Source organism: Brassica napus, chromosome C9 (genome assembly GCF_020379485.1).
Source record: "Brassica napus cultivar Da-Ae chromosome C9, Da-Ae, whole genome shotgun sequence".
Taxonomy (NCBI): Eukaryota; Viridiplantae; Streptophyta; class Magnoliopsida; order Brassicales; family Brassicaceae; genus Brassica; species Brassica napus.
In genome coordinates, this window is record NC_063452.1 from 22576878 (window position 1) to 22598098 (window position 21221).

The following is a 21221-nucleotide window of genomic DNA, read 5'->3' on the forward strand; positions in this document are numbered from 1 at the left end:
AAATTCAAGCAACAATGAAGGTGTTCTCTCTGCTGTAGGTCATGTAGAGGAACCCATCTTCATCTTTGTGATCCTCATAGATTGCAGACATCAATGCATCTATAAAATAAATAAACAAAAAAAGGACCAGTGAGATCAAGACATTGAATGAAACTTGGTTTTGTCTAATATGTATCTCTAAGAAGATAGAACGAATACAAAACAGAGAGATCATACATTGTATTATCGTAAAGACAAAACAGAGAGATCATACTTGTCAATATCACAATTGCGAGGGTTGAGATGACTCTTGAAAGAGTCCTTGTGGTTGAGAGTATTCTCCCTACAACATTTAATCACAGTTAATCATAACAATAAGATAAACAACTTGATAAAATAATACACATGAAACACACGTACCAAATCCTTTCTTGGTCGGCCTCTTAGCCTTTTTGGAGCACTCTCAACTGTGTCATTAGGACAAGTCACCTTGTTGTTACCTTCAACATGACAATTTGAGCATGTGATGACTCTCCTGTCTCGTGTCATCTTGGTAGCCTTGGATGAAGTTTCATGAAGCCCTTTCTTCCTATCATAATTACTTGGTCTTCCACGTTTCCCTACTCTAAATGGTGGTGGTAAAACTCCTAACCTATTTAACCGAGGCCATAACTTCATACCTAGGACAGGTATAATCCCACGGGAATATGTTTGTCGCCACTTTTGGGCTGTGTAATAGCCAGCAACATAATCTTCTATCCTAATCTTCTTGGCTCTAATAACACAAGCGGCATGGATACAAGGGATTCCAGTGAGCTGCCATTTTATACACCCACATGTTTTGAGATCCATGTCTACACGATAAGAAACACTATGGTCATCAATCTCATGCACGTTTCCACAAGCTATATGCCTTCTCAAATCTTTAGCTTTCTCTTTGTTGAGTTCAATCTCAGTGTGCACCTTCTTAGTAAAATGTGTTTTCAACCTATTTGCAAGAATAGCTCTTTTTGCATTACGAACCATACATTGCCTCCTAATATCCTCTAGCATGTCAAGTAATGGTTTTTTCCTTGCTTCCCTAATGGTTTTATTGAAAGATTCACAGAGGTTGTTGAGGTTATCATTGCAAAACGACCCAACTCTAAAGAATGCCTTACTCCATGTTTTCGGGTTCTGTAGTTGAAGAGTATCCCACGCACCTCTGTTATATTTCTTCAGTACCTCTAAAGCATCTTCGAACTCTCCTATGGTGTAGCAACCAGCTATTATCCAAAACATACGCTCTAACTCAGGATCCTTGCTGTATCTTTTCCAGTTTGACAATATGTGTCTTGCACACATTCGATGTTCTGCTTCTAGTAGTTCATTTTTAACAGCATTCACTAAGCCCTGCATAAATTATTAAGTAGATATTCAATACATTTTTATTAAGAAAACAAAATAAACTAACCTTCTAACCTTTTGTTTGTCTGAAATGATGGTGAATTTGGAGCCATCTTGTAGTCCCAAATCTTCATTTAACAATCTAACAAACCACTCCCAGTTTATGTTATTTTCGACCTCCACTACAGCCCAAGCAATTGGAACTATTCTATTGTCCCCATCTCTTCCAACAGCAGCCAATAAGTGTCCTTTTATATCCCATTTGAGAAATGCTCCATCTAAACCAATGATGGGTCTACAAGTTTCAATCCATGTCTCTCTTTGAGCTGTAAAACACATGTATAGGCGCTCAAATCTCTGTTTGCTCCCTACCACAGGCCCTGGAACAGTGTCAATTTTTATAGTTGAGTACGTATTAGATTTTAGGACCTCAGCTTGATAGTCCCAAATCCGAGAAAAGTGAGCTTCATGGCTGGCTTTCCTTTCTCTGTAAAGCTTAGACTTCGCTTTTCCACACTGCTCCTCAGTGACAGTGAGATTATATTCTCTCTGTATCTCATCCACCATCTCTGTCCTAGTAAATTTAGGATTTATTCTTAGTCTTTCCTCAAAGAGAATGGCAATAGAAGAAGTCTTCAACATCTTCGAGTATCCTGATCTAATGCAACAATGCTCATTCACAAATACCTTCACTTGCATCTTATGTCTTCTTCTTTCATATGAACAATAAATTCTCCAAGGACACTTACACTCTACATCAGAGCATTTTGCACCCAGCGCCTTAGCACAAGACTTATAGAGCTTGATATCATACCTTGATCGAAGAGAATACCTAAGCAAAGCAACTTTAAAATCAGACGCACATCCGTACGTTTTCCCCAAATACAGAAGCTCATCACAACCAAGTGTATTTGCAACCTCTTCTCTACGCTCAAACTCCTCTTCATCGTCATCAGATGACAATGGGTCTGGGATTTTATCATCATCCCAAATCTCATCACCACTGTCTCAGTCACTCACATCACCCTCGTTTTGTGCATCATCTCCAAAGTGAGCGCTTAAATCCTCTACAACTTCTTCTTCGATACCAATACCATTCTGATCAGCCTCATTATCACCTTCTTTGTACTTGATTCTATTGCTCATTAGGTTCTTCTCTAGGTTCCCTAACAGTTTCTCTTTCTGGTCCCTCAGTACGACGAGCCTGAAGTAATCCCATCGTCCGAGCCATCCTCTACGTCGTCAATGTCTCTGGATTTCAGAGATTAAAGGATTGAGAGATTAGAGAACAAGAGATTAGAGAATTAGAGAATTAGGTTTTTTTTTAGTTTTGGGTTCTGTTTTTTCTTTGTCGTGAAAGAGGAGAAGAAGAGATGAAAAAAAATGGAAGATATGCAAAACGACGTAGTTTCATTAATTTTGAATCAATTTTTAAAACGATTAACAGACGTTTATGGATTTAACTGTTGACTATTCCGGATTTCTAATTTGGCCCAGTCAACAAAATATGAGATTTAAAATGACCATTACTTAAAAATTAGAGTATTTTTTTGACTCAAATACAAGTTTGAGATTTGTTTGGCTTATATTTGAAAGTTTAGGGTTTTTTTGGTCGTTTTCTCCTAATTAATGAGTTACTTTTTTGTCCAGCAGGTTAAGAGGAGCAGGAGGGAGTCAGGTGACCAATGGATCTGTAGCATTTTTTTTTCTTTTTTTTCTTTTCTTTTTTGGTCTATTATCCGTAAATGATATAATAATTTATTTCTTTTGATTAAAATAAGTTAAAATCTATATTTGGTAATATACTAAGTAAAAAATTCACTTGTTCTCTAAAAATATATTATAACATATGCATGTATTTTCATATTCTATTTAATTAATTTTCTATTTTAATGAAAGCAGTATTTTTATATTATGTTTAATTAATTCTTTTATATTTTTAATTGATTCATATATCTACATTAACTAAAACCAATTCAAAAAACAAAACTACGCTTTTAGTTAAAAAAATTTCAGCACGATTTTAGTTAGGTTTTCAATGAATTTTTTAAAAAAAATTAATTTATATTTAATAATACTTAGTAAATCGGATCATTCAGACAAACTTTAATATTTTGGATTAAAACTATTCAAGTTATTCGGTTTTTAGTATAATTTAGATAATGTAAAATACTTTAGATTAAAAAAAATATTCGAGTATTTCAATTTTTTGTATAGTTCGGTGTATAAGTAGTATGTTTAGAATATTTGGTATTTCTAATACTAAATATAATTAATATTTTTAGATATATAAATTGTATTTTGGATATTCGGGTATCATTCGGATTTTAATTCGGTTTCGTTTTTTCGACTAAACAAATATAGGAACCATTTGGTTATTTTTTAATTTTGGTTTCGGGTTCGGTTTTTTTGGTTTGATTCCAGTTCGGTTTTCTGTTCTCGGTTTTTATGCCCATGCTTAATTAATTCTATAGTTGAACCAAATGATAAGAAATAACCGAAAGTCAAATAAAAATACAAAAAATAAGAGCAAAACAAGAATACACTTTTTAATTTTTGTAATTGTGATAAATTTTCATACAATTTACAATTTCACTATATTTATTAGAATGATGATATTTATTGTTATTTTTGTCAATATTATATTTCTTACTTAGTTATAATAAATTGTATTTTTGAGATATTTTATTTTTATTAAAAAATTCAACATGTATTTAATTACGATAATTTTTTAAATTAGTTTGATCTACATTTGTTCTGCTTGATCTGCATTTGTTCGGCTTGATCGCATTTTTGTTCGGTTTGCATTACCCATTGGAAGCCATAAAGTGATCTCATTCACTATTTCTTTCTTTCGTCAACATCATTCTTGTACAAATATAATAAATAGAAAATATCAGTTCAGCCTCGCCTGGTTATTTACAACAAATAGTGATTTATGTACATATTTTTTTTAGTCATAAATCAAATTTCTCTTGAGAATTGCTATACCGCTAGAAGAAGAAAAATCACCAATGCTGGCTTTTACAGCTGTCTCACCAACTGTTGAATCTATCCCGTAGACTATATTTGCGAAGTGATTTTGCCACATGTACTATGTACAATCAATTTCACAAAACAAATATTACATGACTACTGAAATTGATAATATGTCTTATAGCTTAATATGACATGGACAATTGCATTTAATGTTAATTTATATTTTTGGTAAACTTTTTATAAAATATGGTAATAACTCATATATTACATTTAATGTCAATTTATATTTTTGGAATTTTTTTTAGAATATGAGAATAACTAATAAATCATCATTAAAATAAATATATTCAAATATGGCATTATAAATTTCGAAATATAATTTAATTATATATTTTTAAATTATACAATTTTATTACTAAACTTTTCAAAAATGTATACAATTTTATTATAAAATTATAAAAATTTAATCGTAAAATTATTATTTTCTTATATATCTACAAATTTTATAAATATTGTTCAATTTTAATTTTTGGTAATTATGCAACTTTTACAAATTTATTTAATATATTTAATTAAAATAAATAGATAGAAAAATATATCTAAGATTATAATTTTAAATATATACATGCATATTATTAAATATAATTTTTATGTTTAATTAAATCAAATTTATATTAAAATATTGATACGAAAAAAGGTACAATATTAATAAAATTTTATTTTAAAATATAATTTATATTTATCAGTTAAAAATATTTTAAATTTTTTTATTGCACATGGTGCATGAAGACACCTAGTATCCCATATATAAATGGGAAACTAGGCCAAATAACAAAAAAAAAAAAAAAAAAAAAAAAAAAAAAAAAAGCGCAAATTCACTTACTTTTCTCGGTAAATTTTTTTTTTTTTAAGCAATAGGTGCGCTTTTAATCTCTTTTATTAACGGACGCTATTTATGCAAGTCTTTCGTCTGTCAACGCGAAAGCTTGGCTTCACTCGTCGGCACCTCATCACTGAGAAGAGCTAAGCAGAAATCTCGAGAGAAACAAGCAAAATAAACTTCAAACAGGTAAATAAAAATGCTCTCTTTCTAGATCGTTTCCAGCTCTGAAAACTCATCTCTTGAAGAAAGATCCCTTCTGGGTTTTCCAATTTCAGTTTCAAATTCATTTGGGTTTCCATGTCCAATGCTAAAGTTACAATCTTGTTTTTCCTTTTATATTCCAATCTAGAGTTTGTAGCAGTGCCTTAAGTTTCAAATTTTGCTGTTTAAACAAATAAAAATCTAAACTTTATAATCAGTTTCTCCTTAATGAAATTCGAGTTGTATCATGATGTCAAGTTTTACCATTTTAATATGATTTAAATGTATATTTAAATAGATAGTATGATACTAATGTTTCAGAAATTTCAAAAGTGATGATGATGGCTTCTTCTAAGAACACTCCGCCAGTGAATAATCGGACAAGAATATCTATAACCATTGTCACTGGTTTGTGTTGTTTCTTCTATCTTCTTGGAGCATGGCAACGTAATGGGTTTGGTAAAGGAGGAGGTGTTATAACACTGGAAGCAGTAACAAAGCAAGCTCAATGTACAAATACAACAGACATTGTAACCAATCTCGACTTTGAACCTCACCATAAGACAATAAAGATCCCTCAAAGAGCTAACCCTAAGCCCATCATGTTCAAGCCCTGTGATGTGAAGTACAAAGACTACACGCCTTGCCATGAACAAAAAAGGGCAATGAGATTCCCAAGGGAGAACATGGTTTACAGAGAGAGACATTGCCCACCGGAGAATGAGAAGCTGCGTTGTCTAATACCTGCTCCTAAAGGGTATACGACTCCTTTCCCTTGGCCTAAAAGCCGTGACTACGTTCACTACGCCAATGTTCCTTTCAAGACCTTGACGGTTGCAAAAGCTGGACAGAACTGGGTGAAGTTTCAAGGGGGTGTGTTTAAGTTCCCTGGAGGAGGAACTATGTTTCCTCAAGGCGCTGATGCTTATATCGAAACGCTAGCTAAAGTAATCCCTATCAAAGATGGATCAGTTAGAACTGCGTTGGACACAGGATGTGGGGTGAGTTTAGTTTCATTTACACAAGCTCTCAAGGCTTTTGTTGATAAAGCGTTTTATTGTTTGTTCTATTTTGCATCTTAGGTTGCAAGCTGGGGTGCATATATGCTTAAGAAGAATGTACTGACTATGTCGTTTGCGCCACGGGATGTCCATGAAGCTCAAGTACAGTTTGCTCTGGAGAGAGGTGTTCCGGCAATCATCGGTGTTCTCGGGTCAATACGTCTTCCATACCCACCAAGAGCCTTTGATATGGCTCACTGCTCTCGATGTTTGATACCGTGGACCTCAAATGGTGATACTATTGATTGAAACTCTTAAAACGGCTAAAATGCCGCTCTATATTGTTGATTTGTCTTTTTTTTTTGTGCAGAGGGAATGTACTTAATGGAAGTGGATAGAGTCTTGAGACCGGGAGGTTACTGGGTCTTATCCGGGCCTCCAATCAACTGGAAGACATACTACAAGACGTGGAAGCGGTCTAAGAAAGAACTCAAAGCTGAGCAAAAGAGAATAGAGGAGATAGCAGAGTCCTTATGCTGGGAGAAGAAGTATGAGAAAGGAGACATTGCAATCTGGAGAAAGAAAACTAATGACAGATCATGCAATAAGTCCTCATCATCATCATCTGTTAAAACCTGCAAAGGACAAGACACTGATGATGTCTGGAACAAGACAATGGAAGTATGTGTAACTCCATTCCCCAAAGTATCAAGCGATGTAGAAGTAATGAAGTTTCCTGAGAGGCTATTCTCAGTCCCTCCGCGTGTAACCAAAGGTTTGGTGGAGGGTGTGAACGTTGAATCATATCAAGAAGATAACAAACTGTGGAGGAAACGAGTGAGTAACTACAAGAGAATCAATAGACTGATAGGTAGCACTAGATACCGTAATGTGATGGATATGAATGCTGGACTTGGTGGATTTGCGGCTGCGCTTGAATCTACTGAATCTTGGGTTATGAATGTTGTTCCAACCATTGCAAAGAACACTTTAAGTGTTGTCTTTGAAAGGGGTCTCATCGGCATCTACCATGACTGGTAATGACAAAAAAAACTCAAAGCGGTTTGATCATTCAACACCAAATCTTGATGATATTCGCTTTATAAATGTGCAGGTGTGAAGGGTTTTCGACTTATCCGAGGACATATGATCTCATCCACGCAAACAATGTCTTCAGCTTGTATCAGAACAGGTTAGTTCTGTTGTCATAAATCTACGAACTTTCAGGCATAACTGTTGACACTTCATTATGTAGATGCAATGTTGAAGACATTCTGCTTGAAATGGATCGGATTTTGAGGCCGGAAGGAACGGTATTATTCAGAGACGAGGTTGATGTTCTAAACGATGTAAGAAAGATCGCAAACGGAATGAAATGGGACACTAAGTTGATGGATCACGAGGATGGTCCACTCGTGCCGGAGAAGATTCTCGTCGCCGTTAAGAAGTATTGGGTCGCCGGTGACGGTGTTAGCGTAGGGAACAGTACTTCGACGTTTAAGTAGTGAAGAACTGAAGAATAAGAAACTACTGAGGTTAAACGAGTTTTCGAAAATGTCCCATAATTTTAGATGTTTACTTGTTTTAACCACCAAGTTTTGATTAGGTTTAAGTAAACCCCGTTGATCTTGGTGTTTTTTATTGAGAAATTTGCTCTCCTACCAAAGAACTATCCTATAATTAACAATATACCAAAACTCTATATTTTGATACTGTTGGTAATTAATCGTGACTCTGCTGCCTCTATATATCTCCTATGAACACTACTATTTGACATACACAAAATCTTGTTAAAAGATTTTTGAAGATTTGGTTCTTGTACTCATATCTTGCTTTAATGTCAGATCAAACATAGTTCTATCCTCTACCTCTTCGAATATTGTCAAACAATTTGAAAATGGAAATTATTTTCTCTCTCCATTAATCCACAACATTTTTGTTATTAAATCATGTATCTTTTCGTCTTTCTCTGTTCTGATTTCTATTTACACCCTATTTTGAAGACGTTGAGAGTATTGTTTACCAAATATAGTTCTTTGGCGTGAGCTTAAAACATTTCTTTTCTCAGTAGGAAGCTCGTGCTTTTGATATTATTATTTCTAGATGAAGAGAAGTTCAAGGAGAAACAAAATTATTTCTAGATGAAGAAAAGTTCATTGGAGTTACGTTTTCCGGTTCTAATGTAAATCACTGTAACCTAGTTTAAGTTCTTACGCTAGCTATATATTGTAAGGTAGTTTACCTCTAATAAGAATCATATTCCATAATCTTCAAAGATAAGCCGAGGAACCTACAACATCTCTATTTAAATTTATTACCAGCTAGCAAAATTTTTAGCTGTAATTTTTTTTTAAATGGATAGTCAGAAAAATTATTGTACCATAACAGTGAATTCCGGATAATTGAAAGTTAGATTTCTCATTATTGTTAACATGCTATCAAACAAGTTACACATCCAACTACAAGGAGTTTCGATTTATGGCTAAAACTATAATGTAGGGGTATCATAATTTATAGCTAATATTATTATTGACATGTTCATTAATTGTGTTAGCCATCCAAAAAGTGTGTTAACTATCCACGAGGAAAACTGGACATTTGATAATTGACTTATATTTCTTCTCCATTTATCAGGTCTTAATTAGGCTTAAGGAAATTGTATATAAGGTTTAGTTTATCATAATATAGTGTCAAGGGTTTATGATCAATGGTTCAGGGTCTAAGGTGTTGATGTTGGGTTATATGGTATTGATTTAGGGTTTAGGGTATTTTTTGAGGGTTTATTGTATTTTTTAGGGCTTAGGCTTTATGATTTCATTAGGGTTTATGATTTATCTGTATGATTTAATGTTTTGTATTATAGTGGTAAGAGGTTATAATCAATTGTTTAGGGTCTAAGCTGTTGCTATTGGGTTTAAGGTTTATAGTATTGATTTAGGGTTTAGCTTGGTTTAGGGTTTAGATTTTAGGGTTTAGGGTTTATATTTGGTAAGGGTTCAGAGTTTATGATTTGTTTACGATATAGGGCTTAAAGATTTTGTGATTGTAAAACAGCAAAACTTCTACATATTAAGTTAATTTGTTACATACACAGTTACAATGAAGTTTAACCATGCAAAACAAGCCTTAACCACACTAAAATTTCAGATAACAATCTTCTCAAACCCAAGAAAACAACGGCGTCCGAACACTATCAACCGTTACAAAAGGTTTAGCCTTTCAAAAACAAACTGAACCCGAGTTATATCTTACAATAACCGTCTTCCATGATCCGAAAACATAGGCGATAAACATGGGTGGATTGGCATTAGTAGACGGCTGTAGTTTGGAAGTTCTTCAGTCCAATCCCTACAAATAATAAGAAATAGAAATGTAATGAACATATGTTACAATATCTAAGCTTATTTAGGAAAATAATGCATAACAATATTTTCCTTCTAAATGTATATTTACATGGATATCTTTTTTATTAACTGTCCAATTGTATTACTTAGATAATACATACCAATCGCACCCGCCACAGACACTACTAATTATCATTCGCCATGTATGTAATGCAACCCCAATCACCAATAGATATACATAGGTAAATTGCTAAAACTATTGTCCAACTAATATATGTTGTAGTTGGTCTAACAAAATTGTTATCTGGCTACTATTATATTTACACATCCAACTAAATATTTAACACTAGCGAAAAGGATTACCTTCTTGGCTTTGTTCTTAACTGTCCCCCCTCCCCCACATCGTTTCCCCTTCCAAAGTTTTGATTGATAGTTCTAGCTCGGTGATTTAATATTTGTATGGTTTCAATTTCTCGATTATGTTTGTTGGGACAAGATTATGATGGTGAAACATATCTTCTTGGGTTTGTACATTCATTAGGATGATGAAGAAAATCTTGACGATGAAGATTGAGATAAAAAAAAGGAAGAAGACGATGACAGAGAAAGGTAGGAGGACGATGATTGTTTATGAAAAAAAATTATTTTCTTTTGTTGTATGTTTAAAATATAAAATAATCTTTAAAAGATTATCAAATCTAGTAAAATCTTAAAGAAATCTTGTAGGATATATTGTGTCAGATGTGTCAGTTACTATGCCTACCTCTCTTCTATCCGAAAGTCGCCAAGCTACAAGGTTATTTTCGTCTTTCTCAAACTGTTTATTGTGACACGTATGCATAACTTTTTATGTGTGGATACTTAGCTAATTTAGTCATTTTTTTTTGTTTTTTACCCAATTAGCTCTTTTTTATTTAACTTTTCTTTTTAGACTAGAACTATTGTAAAGTACCAATTATACATTAGAATTACAAGTTTATACAATTTAGACCCTGTATTTACAAATTTTCAGATTTTTACGTAATGCTCAGGTTTCGAAGCTGTTAAAGTGTGAAGGAATCAGACATTCAGGGCTTTAATTAGAAATTACATCAGTATAGAGTGTACACTTTCTTTTGTTAAAAAGGTAAACTATAGTAGAATATTTATATTTTGTAAACTAATATTTCTGATAAATTAAGAAAATTTTAATTTTAGTTACAAATATATCTCCAATTTAATTAATTTAATAAGTTAATATTTTCTTAAAATTAATAAACTATCATGGTTGTACTTGTAATAATGCTAATCTATAGATTTTAATAAATTAATGATTTGCACCGCATCCGATAAAATCAAATCCCACCATCGTTGTTACCTCCAGAGGGAAGAAAAATCTCTCAACTTCAGCAATCATCTTCCATTTTCTTTTTTTCCATCCAAAGTTCTGATCTTTGTGGAGAAAACTAAAAAAAAGAGAGAAAATGGGTTGCTTGCATTCCAAAACAGCTAATATACCTTCTTCTGATGATCCATCAGCTCCAGAAAAAAAAGAATCAGGTACTCATCTCTCAGATTCAATGAACTTTTAGTAAGTAAATTTGCATTCTTTTTTTGAGTAATGGGTTTGTTCTAATTTGTGGGTTTTAATTTTTTTAAGACTTAAAGCAAAACAAAAGTTGGAAAGTTTCAACTTTCAATCTTTTCGAATTTGAACTCATGTTTTTTAGATTAATTAGGTGTCTTCCTGCAGTAAAAAAATTTAAAATATTTTTTAGTTGATAAATATAAATTATATTTTAAAATAAAATTTTATTAATATTGTAAATTTTATTTTTCGTATCAATATTTTAATACAAATTTGATTTAATTAAACATAAAAATTATATTTAAGAATATGCATGTATATATTTGAAATTATAATCTTAAATAGATTTTTCTATCTATTTATTTTAATTAAAATAATGATTTTACGATTAAATTTTTATAATTTTCTAAAAAAATTGTATATATTTTTGAAAATTTTAATGATAAAATTGTATAATTTAAAAATATATAATTAAATTTCGAAATTATAATACAGTATTTTAATATATTTATTTTAATGATGATTTATGAGTTATTCTCATATTCTAAAAAATTTCCAAAAATATAAATTGACATTAAATGTAATATATGAGTTATTACCATATTTTAAAAAGTTTACCAAAAATATAAATTAACATTAAATGCAATTATCCATATCATATTAAGGTATAAGACATGTCATCAATTTCAGTAGTCATGTTATATTTGTTTTGTGAAATTGATTGTATAAAGAACACGTGGCAAAATCACTTCGCAAATATAATTTAGGAAATGATTGTATAAAAGACATGTGACAAAATCACTTCGTTTTTCACCGCTATATTTTGGGCCTAGTTGCCTTTCTTTTAGCAAATAATGGGAATACTGTTTTTGTGTTGACATTGGTTGACTTGTGAAATGAGGTGGAAGCAACCGGTGTTGGGAAGCTTACGAACAAGAGAATAGTCAGTTTGATTTGATTATTTCTCTTACAAGATCCCTTTTATAATATTCTTTAGATGTTTACTCTCTCCTTTATGTTTGTTTGCAAGGGAAAAGCAGCGGCGTCCATGGGAATGCGTGTTCTTTTAGACCATATTGCACAAGCACTTGATCTGCAACAATGAAAACCGTAAGATTTATCATGACCATAATAAGCATTAGGCTCGATCATCATATCATGAATTTTTTTTATATATTACTGATTCAAATAATTTTTAAAGTTTTGGAAATATAACTTTTCATCGTATTTTGTATATTGAACAATGTATATATGTTGTATGTATTACACACAGCATAATAAAACTACATATATCTTCGTAATAATTGATAATTTGATATATGTCATAGCTTCATAGAAACAAATTAAAATGAGCAATTCCTAAAGCTAAAACTTACATAATAAATATAATCTTTTCCAAAAAGAAGCACTTGCTGACGGAAGCAAGCATTTGATTATAAATAAGTGATGTGCAATCGAATAAAATTACATTACAAAAAAAATACTTTTATCCTTTACAGAACAAAAACAATGAGATAAGACCATGATTATCGGTAATCCTTAATGGGTTTCTTAGTGTTTTAAGGATATTTAATTAAATCAAAATAAAGGAAAAGATAGATTATCGATCCTTAATGGGTGACTTTTGTAACCAATTATTAGGGAGTTTTTCAACCCACGTGTCACCATTTTAGGCAAAGTATATTTTTTGTTCTATTTTCTTTTCACCAAAATCATATTTCTTTTCTCTTCTTCATCTCTGTGTTTCTCTTCGTGTTCTCCATCACGACTGAGAAATGATCGATACCGATCGAAACCACCAACAATCCTCCACCACCGATCCTCCGTCTTCGCTCTCGTCTTCTCCTCTTCTCCGTGACAGAGGAAGCATCGAAACCCACCACCGATCGAGTTTCCTCAAAAAGGACGATGACTCTCTCTCCTCGCGGCGTCTCCTCGGTCGTAAGTGATGTTTCAGTTTCTCTTCTTCACAAGCAAAACCAAAACAGTTCGGTTCTGTTTTTGCTCTTGACGTAATCTACTGATTTTGCATTAATACCGAATCAATCTCTCTCGTTTCATCATTTAGTTTCCAAGGAAAGAAGAAAAGAAAAGTTTTTTGTTAGTTTTGCATTCTGACTTGGATCAACGATCCTTTAGCTTTTACTCTTTCTGTGTTTACTGGTTATATATGTGTATACTTTGTTTTAATGATCGTTTTCAATTCAACAGGACGACAAGGAACATCTTTATGTATTGGCTTCGTCTCTACCAGATATAATGGTAACAAACTAACTCTTTTGTAGTCATGTTCTTTAAGTTCATCTCGAGAGGGAAGTGTGAGTCTTTTAAGTGATGTTTTAGTCTTCTTGTGTTGATAATTTTGACAGGGTTGAGGGCGATGTGAACAAGCCGACAGGGTTGAGGTCGACAGTCAACCACTTCTTGAGTCTCGGTAAGTTTGCAAGAATTGATATCAGTTTCAATTTTTTTTTTCTTAATTGATTTAGTGTGGATAGTAGTTAGGTTAATAAATGCTTGTTAGGTTGTGGTTAGCGAATATTCGTGTGATGAATGGTTGTGATGTATGGTTGTGATGAATGCTTGTCTGCTTAGGTAATAAATAAGTTAGATACATATCTTTCTCATCTCTATTCAACTCAACTCAACTCAAAGATCCTATTAAAACCGTATGCTTTCTTTCTTTCTTTTCATCTTCTTACACAATCTCTTTCTCTCTTTCTTCAAACACATTGCTTCTGCTTTCTCTTTTCTCTTTCATTCTAGTATATGGATTCTACGGATCCAAATACTCAACCCTCCAATTTTGTTGATCTGTTGAACAGTCAACAAGACACTCCCTTTCCTTATGCGAGTTTTTCACTCGATGGGGATATCGGATCATCACAACTCCCTCTGTTCAGTACTCAAGCAACTGCAACGTCTAGCTTCTGTGAAGTCTCTCCTACACAGCGCAAAGAAAGAAAGAAATGGAGTCTCTCGGATGATCTAGTGTTCATTAGCACTTGGTTAAACACCAGCAAGGACCCTGTTGTGGGCAATGAGCAGAAAGCAGGAGCTTTCTAGAAACGCATTGCAGATTACTATGGAGCTAGTCCAAAGGTGAAAAGAGGTGATAAGCGAGAGCCCATTCAGTGTAAGCAAAGGTGGCAGAAACTGAACGATCTTGTTTGCAAGTTTTGTGGATGCTATGCGGCTGCAACAAGACAGAAAACAAGTGGTCAGAATGAGGCTGATACTGTTAAACTGGCACAAGAAATCTTCTACAACGATCATAAGATCAAATTCAACCTTCACCATGCGTGGGAGGAGTTGAGGAACGACCAGAAATGGTGTGAAGCTGCTTGTAGCAAGATTGATGGAACCGGTAAGAAGAGAAAGTGTGATGGTGGAGCACAATCAGAAAGCTCTCAAGCAACTTCCTCTCTCGGTGATCAAGCATCTCCACGTCCTCATGGAGTTAAGGCAGCGAAAGGAGCAACTGGAAAGAGAAGTATACCAGATCAGGAGGCAGGGAAAGGAGCAGCTCACTTTAAGACCATGTGGTCTATTAAGGAGAAAGATTTGGCCGTTAAAGAGAGACTTAAGAAGATGGGATTGCTTGACAGTCTCATCTCCAAAAATGAGCCACTTTCTGAATTTTAAGATGCTCTAAAGAAGAATTTAATTACAGAGATGTTGAATCTTTAGTGTGAACTCATGTTTAAATCCTATCTATGTTTAATTTCATCTTCTGTATGTTTAATCCTTGACAGTCTCTATGTTTAATCCTCTAATTTCAAGTTTCATAATGTATGTTTCAAGTTTATGTTATATTATGTGATCTGTTTTGTTAGCTGTTCTGTTTTATTAAAAAGTTATGTGAGCTTTCTGTTTTATTAAAAAGTTGTTAGCTGTTTCCGTTAGCTGTTCTGTTTAATGTATGTTTCAAGTTTTTTATGTGAGCTTTCTGTTTTATTAAAAAGTTATATGTGAAATGTTAAGTGAAATGTTATATTTGTTTATGTGCAGTTATGAGACAAAGAAGTCAGAAGACTTGGTCTCGGTTATACGAGCAAGAGAGGTCACGAGATGGTGTCGTTACTCAAGAGCAGTCACGAGATTTGATGTCGGATTAGCTAGAGAGGTCACGGGAGTTATTGTAGGATTTGCAAGAGAGGTCACGAGATGGTGGTGTATATGCGTGCCTGAGATGGTTTTGTCACGATATGGTTTTGTATGTGTTGTATGTTTTGTCACGAGATTGTTTTGTATAAAGAAGACAAAGAGTGTTTGTGTTTTTTGTGTCACGAGATGGTGTTTGTCAAACTCATTGTATCAAGTCATCAAAACTCATATCTCTCTTGCTCTATATAAATCATCTCATTGCTCATATCAAGTCATCAAAACTCATATCAAGTCATCAAAACTCATATCCCTCTTTCTCTCTTCTTCTAATCTCCTTGATTACCACAAAGCCAAGATATTATTGATCACCACAAATCCAAACTCTTCTTCGCATCACACAAACCCTTTCTTTCTTCTTCTAATCTCCTTGATCACCACAAACCCTTTCTACAAAACGTAAAACACAAACCGTACCCTTTCTACAAACCCTTTTTACAAAACACAAACCCTTTCTACAAAACGCAAACACAAACCCTTTTTAAAACAGTCTCAATTAAGAATATAAGTTCTACGGCTTCTTCTTCTCATAACACTTTTGAGGGAGTAGATGATGAAAGTTTTGATGATTATTTTGATCAATATTTTGATCAAACAATGGAGAATTTGGCCATTAATTATGGTGATCAAGAAGTCGAAATAAATAGAAGAAAAAAACGAGTTCATATCGAAAGAAAGCGTGAAGAAGGCGATCTACGTTTATGGAATGATTATTTCAGTGAAACTCCGACATATCCTGATAATCTATTCCGACGACGATTTAGAATGAACAAGTCATTGTTCATGCGTATTGTTGATCGACTTTCCAATGAAGTTGAATACTTTCGACAAAAGAAAGATGCTCTCGGAAGGCTTAGTCTCTCGCCACTTCAGAAGTGTACAGCAGCCATTCGTGTATTGGCCTATGGTTCTGCGGCTGATGCTGTTGACGAATACCTTCGACTAGGTGCAACGACAGCTCGGTTATGTGTGGAACATTTTGTGGAAGGAATAATATATTTATTCGGCGATGAGTACCTAAGAAGACCAACACCGGCTGATCTTCAACTTCTACTTTATATTGGTGAGCAATGTGGCTTTCCCGGGATGATAGGGAGCATCGATTGTATGCATTGGGAGTGTTAGAGGCGGTTGCTTCGTATGATTTATGGATATGGCATGCGTTTTTTGGACCTCTAGAATGATATCAATGTTCTTGATCGCTCACCTGTTTTTGATGACATAATAAAAGGTCAAGCTCCGCAAGTTACTTTCTCTGTCAATGGAAGAGAGTATCATTTGGCTTACTATCTCACTGATGGTATTTATCCGAAATAGGTAACTTTTATCCAATCTATTCCAATGCCACAAGGTCCGAAAGCGGCTTTATTTGCTCAACATCAAGAAGATGTCCGAAAAGATGTCGAGCGTGCTTTTGGGGTCTTGCAAGCTCGATTTGCCATTGTTAAAAATCCAGCATTTTTTTTGGATAAAGGCAAAATTGGGAAGATTATGAGAGCATGTATCATACTCCATAATATGATAGTAGAAGACGAACGAGATGGATACATTCATTTTGATGTTTCGGAGTTCCAACAAGGAGAAGACACTGGAACTTCACATGTCGATCTCACGTATTCTACAGATATCCCTTCAAATATCACCAATATGATGGGTGTTCGAACAAGAATTCATGATAGACAAATGCATCAACAGCTCAAAGCTGATTTGGTTGAACATATATGGCATAAATTTGGAAGTGAGGGAGACAACTACTGAGCTCGGATGTTTTTCCAAATTATTCTCGATTATTGTACTAGTCTTTATTTTTATGTTTTTTTTAAAAAAAAATCTATGTTTTAGATATTATCTTTTAATATGTTTGAATTAATAAATAATTTTTATCTTTAAAAAAAAAATTCTTAAGAACCCCTAATTAAGAAACTCTCATTGGACCGCTCCAAATAGAAGTTTCTTAACTATGGTTTTTAACCCCCCCTAAATACAATTAAAATATTAAATAATCACTAAGAAACACACTTAAAGATCAAGTAAACATGCTCTAAGTGACATAAAGCAAAACTAGTTCTTCAAAAAGTTCTAGTACAACTCTAGTCACTGCTATATGGGATCTGAGAATGCAAGACTTCCTAACAATTGTGATACCAACCATCTTAAAAAACATCAACATCGCTCTGAAGCAACAAGATCCAAATTTTATTTGGAAGAACTAATTGATGTTGGTACTATCAGACTTTTTTTTTTTTTCTGTTATCAAATTTTCAAGCATTCAAATAGAAAACATTAGATGTCAAGCTAAAGAAAAAACAAATGACTGTTATAAGTTGTTGTATGGGATAAAAATAGCAATCGATGTTAAAAGAATTCCCAATTTAGTGTTTTTCAATTGACTTTTTAGCTTTCTCAAGTTTGTTCTACCTTATTGTCAGAATAAAATTATGAGAACAACAGATTTAACTGACATACAAGCAATATATCTAATAAATTTTCATGTTGATCGAGTATTTTCGATAGTCACGTGTATGTCATTAATATCTGTTGTTCTTATAATTTTTCTGCCAAAAAAGAAAAAAGAAAAAAGAAAAACACAATTGAGAAAGCTAAAAAAACAATTGAAAAACATTAAATTGAGATTTTTTTTTTTGATTGCTATTTTCACCCACTACGACGAACTTGTAACAGTCATCTTGCTTTTTATTAGCTTGACATTGAATGTTTTCTCTTTGGATCCTTACGAATTTGATACCAAGAGGAAGATAAATTTGGGTGCACCAACGGCAGGTAGCTCTTCTCTTCCAAATTTTTGTAAGATCATTGATATCATACTCATTAGTAAGTTTTGCATTCTCGTAGTCCCATATGGCCGTTACTGGAGTTGAACTGAAACTCTTTGAAGAACCAGTTTTGATTGATGTCGCTTTGCTCTTTTATTTTGTAGAGTATGGAGGTTTTTTTTGTAACTTAGTTTTAGAGAAAGATAAAAATTTATTTAATTGCACATCACTTTATTTATAGAGCACATGTTTGGAAAGAATTATGTTAATTATATAAGTTTTAGCTTTATGAATTTTTAATTTGTCTTATGAAGCTAGGACAATAACTATTACGAATTGTACCCCAAAAAAATAACTATTACGAAGATAGTTGTAGTTTTGCTAAACTGTTGGTAATACACAAAACATATAATACAATGTTATATAAAAGATACAATGAACAGGTCATTATATTTTCAAAGTTAAAAAAAATATTTGCATCCATAATGTATAAAAAAATGCATGATATGATGATCGAGCTTCATGCTAATTAGGAACAAGAGATTTGTCAGTTTGATTGGTTGTTGCGCGTAAGGAGATGAGAGATTGTTGGTAGCAGAGTATATGCCCTCTTCTTTCTATGTTTGTTTGCAGGGAAACGCAGCCACTTCCATGGAAAATTCCTGTTTGAATCGCGGACCCTATTGCACAAGCACTGCAACAACGAAAAAGATCTATGCGTACATAATCCTCTTTGACGAGGAAGGTGATCCTCGTCTATCTACTTTTGGTCTTATGGAGAACAGTAGGGATGGTAAAAGCTATAGTACACTCCACCTGAGTCTTTACGGACAGGTAACAACAACATTCTTGACTTGTGAATCTCACTCCAAGACAAACCAATTCTTTATTTGAAGATCTGCTCTTTTTGCAGGCAGACTCATTCCTGGAAGGGTGATCTTCAGTTTATGGAACTATGCATTTAGATCTTTTAAGCGGAAAACACATTCCACCTACCTATGTATGTGCCGTGCCTCTCACTTATGCACAGTATCTTTTTGTCAATTGGCTTAGCATTTTCTGTATGGTTTCTTATTTAAATTAGTTTATGATGTTCATATTTAGGCTCTTGATATAATAAGGGGGAAGAACGCATTGCTATTGATGGATTCATCTCTCGGCAATATGAGAATGATGATGCGAGTAAACTAGTTGACCTTGCTTCAAAATGCCTTCAATCAGAGGCAAAGGATCGACCTGACACCAAGTTTCTTCTCTCTGCAGTGGCACCACTGCAAAATTAAGAAGAAAGAGGTTTGGAAAAAAAAAACATTCCTGAAACTGACAATATCTTGAATATCATATAATCCAAAATGTTTATTTTGGTTTCACTTTTGTTGCTTATGTTGCATGTATTAATGGGCTTGCTTAAAACTGGTTACAAAGATGAGGAAGGTGCAGAAAATGCACCAGACGTTCTTTCTCCTACTTAGTGACAGACCAACAGGAGCTTGCATTAAGAGATGCAATGCAGGCTCATGTCAGAATAAATAAAAAAGGCAATCCAAGTTTCACATTGGATATTAGACAAAATAAAGTTTAATATATATAGCTGGTCCAATTTCACTTAGTATGAGACCTTTTGGGAGTAACGACCCAAAAACAAATCCGTGAGGACTTAAGTCCAAAGCGGACAATATCATACTAAGCGAGGGATTGGACATCTGGTGACGGACGTCTGCTCTAGTTGAGCGTCTGGCCTCCAGCACGGGCATCCGGTCTGGCTCTAGTAGAGCATCTGGCCCAGGAATGCCATCTGGTCCGTCACAACAGATTGGTATCAGAGCCAAGGTTTTGTGGTCCTTGGTTTGAGGGGAGGATTGTCAGAATAAATAAAAAAGGCAATCCAAGTCCCACATTGGATATTAGACAAAATAAAATCTAATATATATAGCTGGTCCAATTTCATTTAGTATGAGGCCTTTTGGGAGTAACAACCCAAAAACAAATCCGTGAGGGCTTAGGCCCAAAGTGGACAATATCATACTAAGCGAGGGATTGGACATTTGGTGACGGACATTTTCTCTAGTTGAGCGTCTGGCCTCCAGCACGGACATCCGGTCTGGCTCTAGTAGAGCATCTGGCCCAGGAGTGCATTTGGTCCGTCACAACAGCTCAGGTGTGCATACCATAATTAGCGCTCTCCAAGCTCGGAATGGAGACAGATGCTCAAGATATGCGCAGTGATGGCGCAGCCTATGATGCCAAGCGACAGAATAGCCGACGGTCCAAATATTTATTGGTTTTTTCAGACAGTTGCTGAAATGTATGTGTATGCGTGTAAGAGAGTAACTGGAGTGTTTGTTTACTTTTGTGCATCTTTGAGAAAGTTCAAATCATTTGAGGGAAAGAGAAAACAAGACTGCAAATAACTAATTTGATTCCTTCTTCCTTGTGATAATACAAAAATATTGAAACTATAAAAGAAGATTCAATATGTTATTACAGTATATCGAACCATTTGGCCCATGCACGAATATCGACTGATGAGTATTCAGAACAAGGATTATATAGTTACAAGGTTATAAGAACTTTACATTTTTGATCAAATTATATAATGTTTTATTTGTTTCTAATCTTGATGAGAATTCAATATGTTTAATCACATTGTGTTATGCCGTGTGGATAAGAAGAGTGAGCTCAAGACTAATTCGAAAAGAAATGTAAATGAACAAACACTTGGATCAGGAGAAAGTTCAGGTTATTCGAGTCTAGTGACTTCACCTAGTTGTGATGTAACGATGCCTTTTCACTCATTTGGCAATCCGGTTTCTACTGAAAACGACTCTTCCAGCATTTGGATTTCACCTGATTTCATTCTTGATTCTTCAAAAGTATATACTATACAATTCTATATTGACCATAGCTAAACCATAGCAGGGCTTTGTTTAGCTAATACCGGTT

The 21221-nt window shown here is 33.8% G+C and overlaps 3 protein-coding genes across 3 annotated transcripts; 2 read left to right on the forward strand and 1 right to left on the reverse strand.

The window, feature by feature from the left end:
• Nucleotides 1–262: 262 nt before the first annotated feature.
• LOC106416980 lies at nucleotides 263–2511 on the reverse strand. Its single transcript, XM_013857851.1, has 5 exons — nucleotides 2391–2511; nucleotides 2180–2333; nucleotides 1441–2023; nucleotides 400–1371; nucleotides 263–322 (listed from the first exon to the last, which is right to left on the reverse strand). Exons 1-5 carry the CDS (start codon nucleotides 2509–2511, stop codon nucleotides 263–265), a joined length of 1890 nt encoding a protein of 629 aa, XP_013713305.1.
• Nucleotides 2512–5272: 2761 nt separating this feature from the next.
• On the forward strand, nucleotides 5273–8175 carry LOC106418715 (probable methyltransferase PMT14). The gene is made up of 6 exons (XM_013859469.3): nucleotides 5273–5413; nucleotides 5750–6429; nucleotides 6511–6721; nucleotides 6800–7466; nucleotides 7544–7621; nucleotides 7685–8175. Exons 2-6 carry the CDS (start codon nucleotides 5764–5766, stop codon nucleotides 7932–7934), a joined length of 1872 nt encoding a protein of 623 aa, XP_013714923.1. The 5' UTR covers nucleotides 5273–5413; nucleotides 5750–5763; the 3' UTR covers nucleotides 7935–8175.
• Nucleotides 8176–14109: 5934 nt separating this feature from the next.
• On the forward strand, nucleotides 14110–14985 carry LOC125592544 (glutathione S-transferase T3-like). Its single transcript, XM_048767772.1, has 2 exons — nucleotides 14110–14377; nucleotides 14420–14985. Exons 1-2 carry the CDS (start codon nucleotides 14110–14112, stop codon nucleotides 14983–14985), a joined length of 834 nt encoding a protein of 277 aa, XP_048623729.1.
• Nucleotides 14986–21221: the final 6236 nt, after the last annotated feature.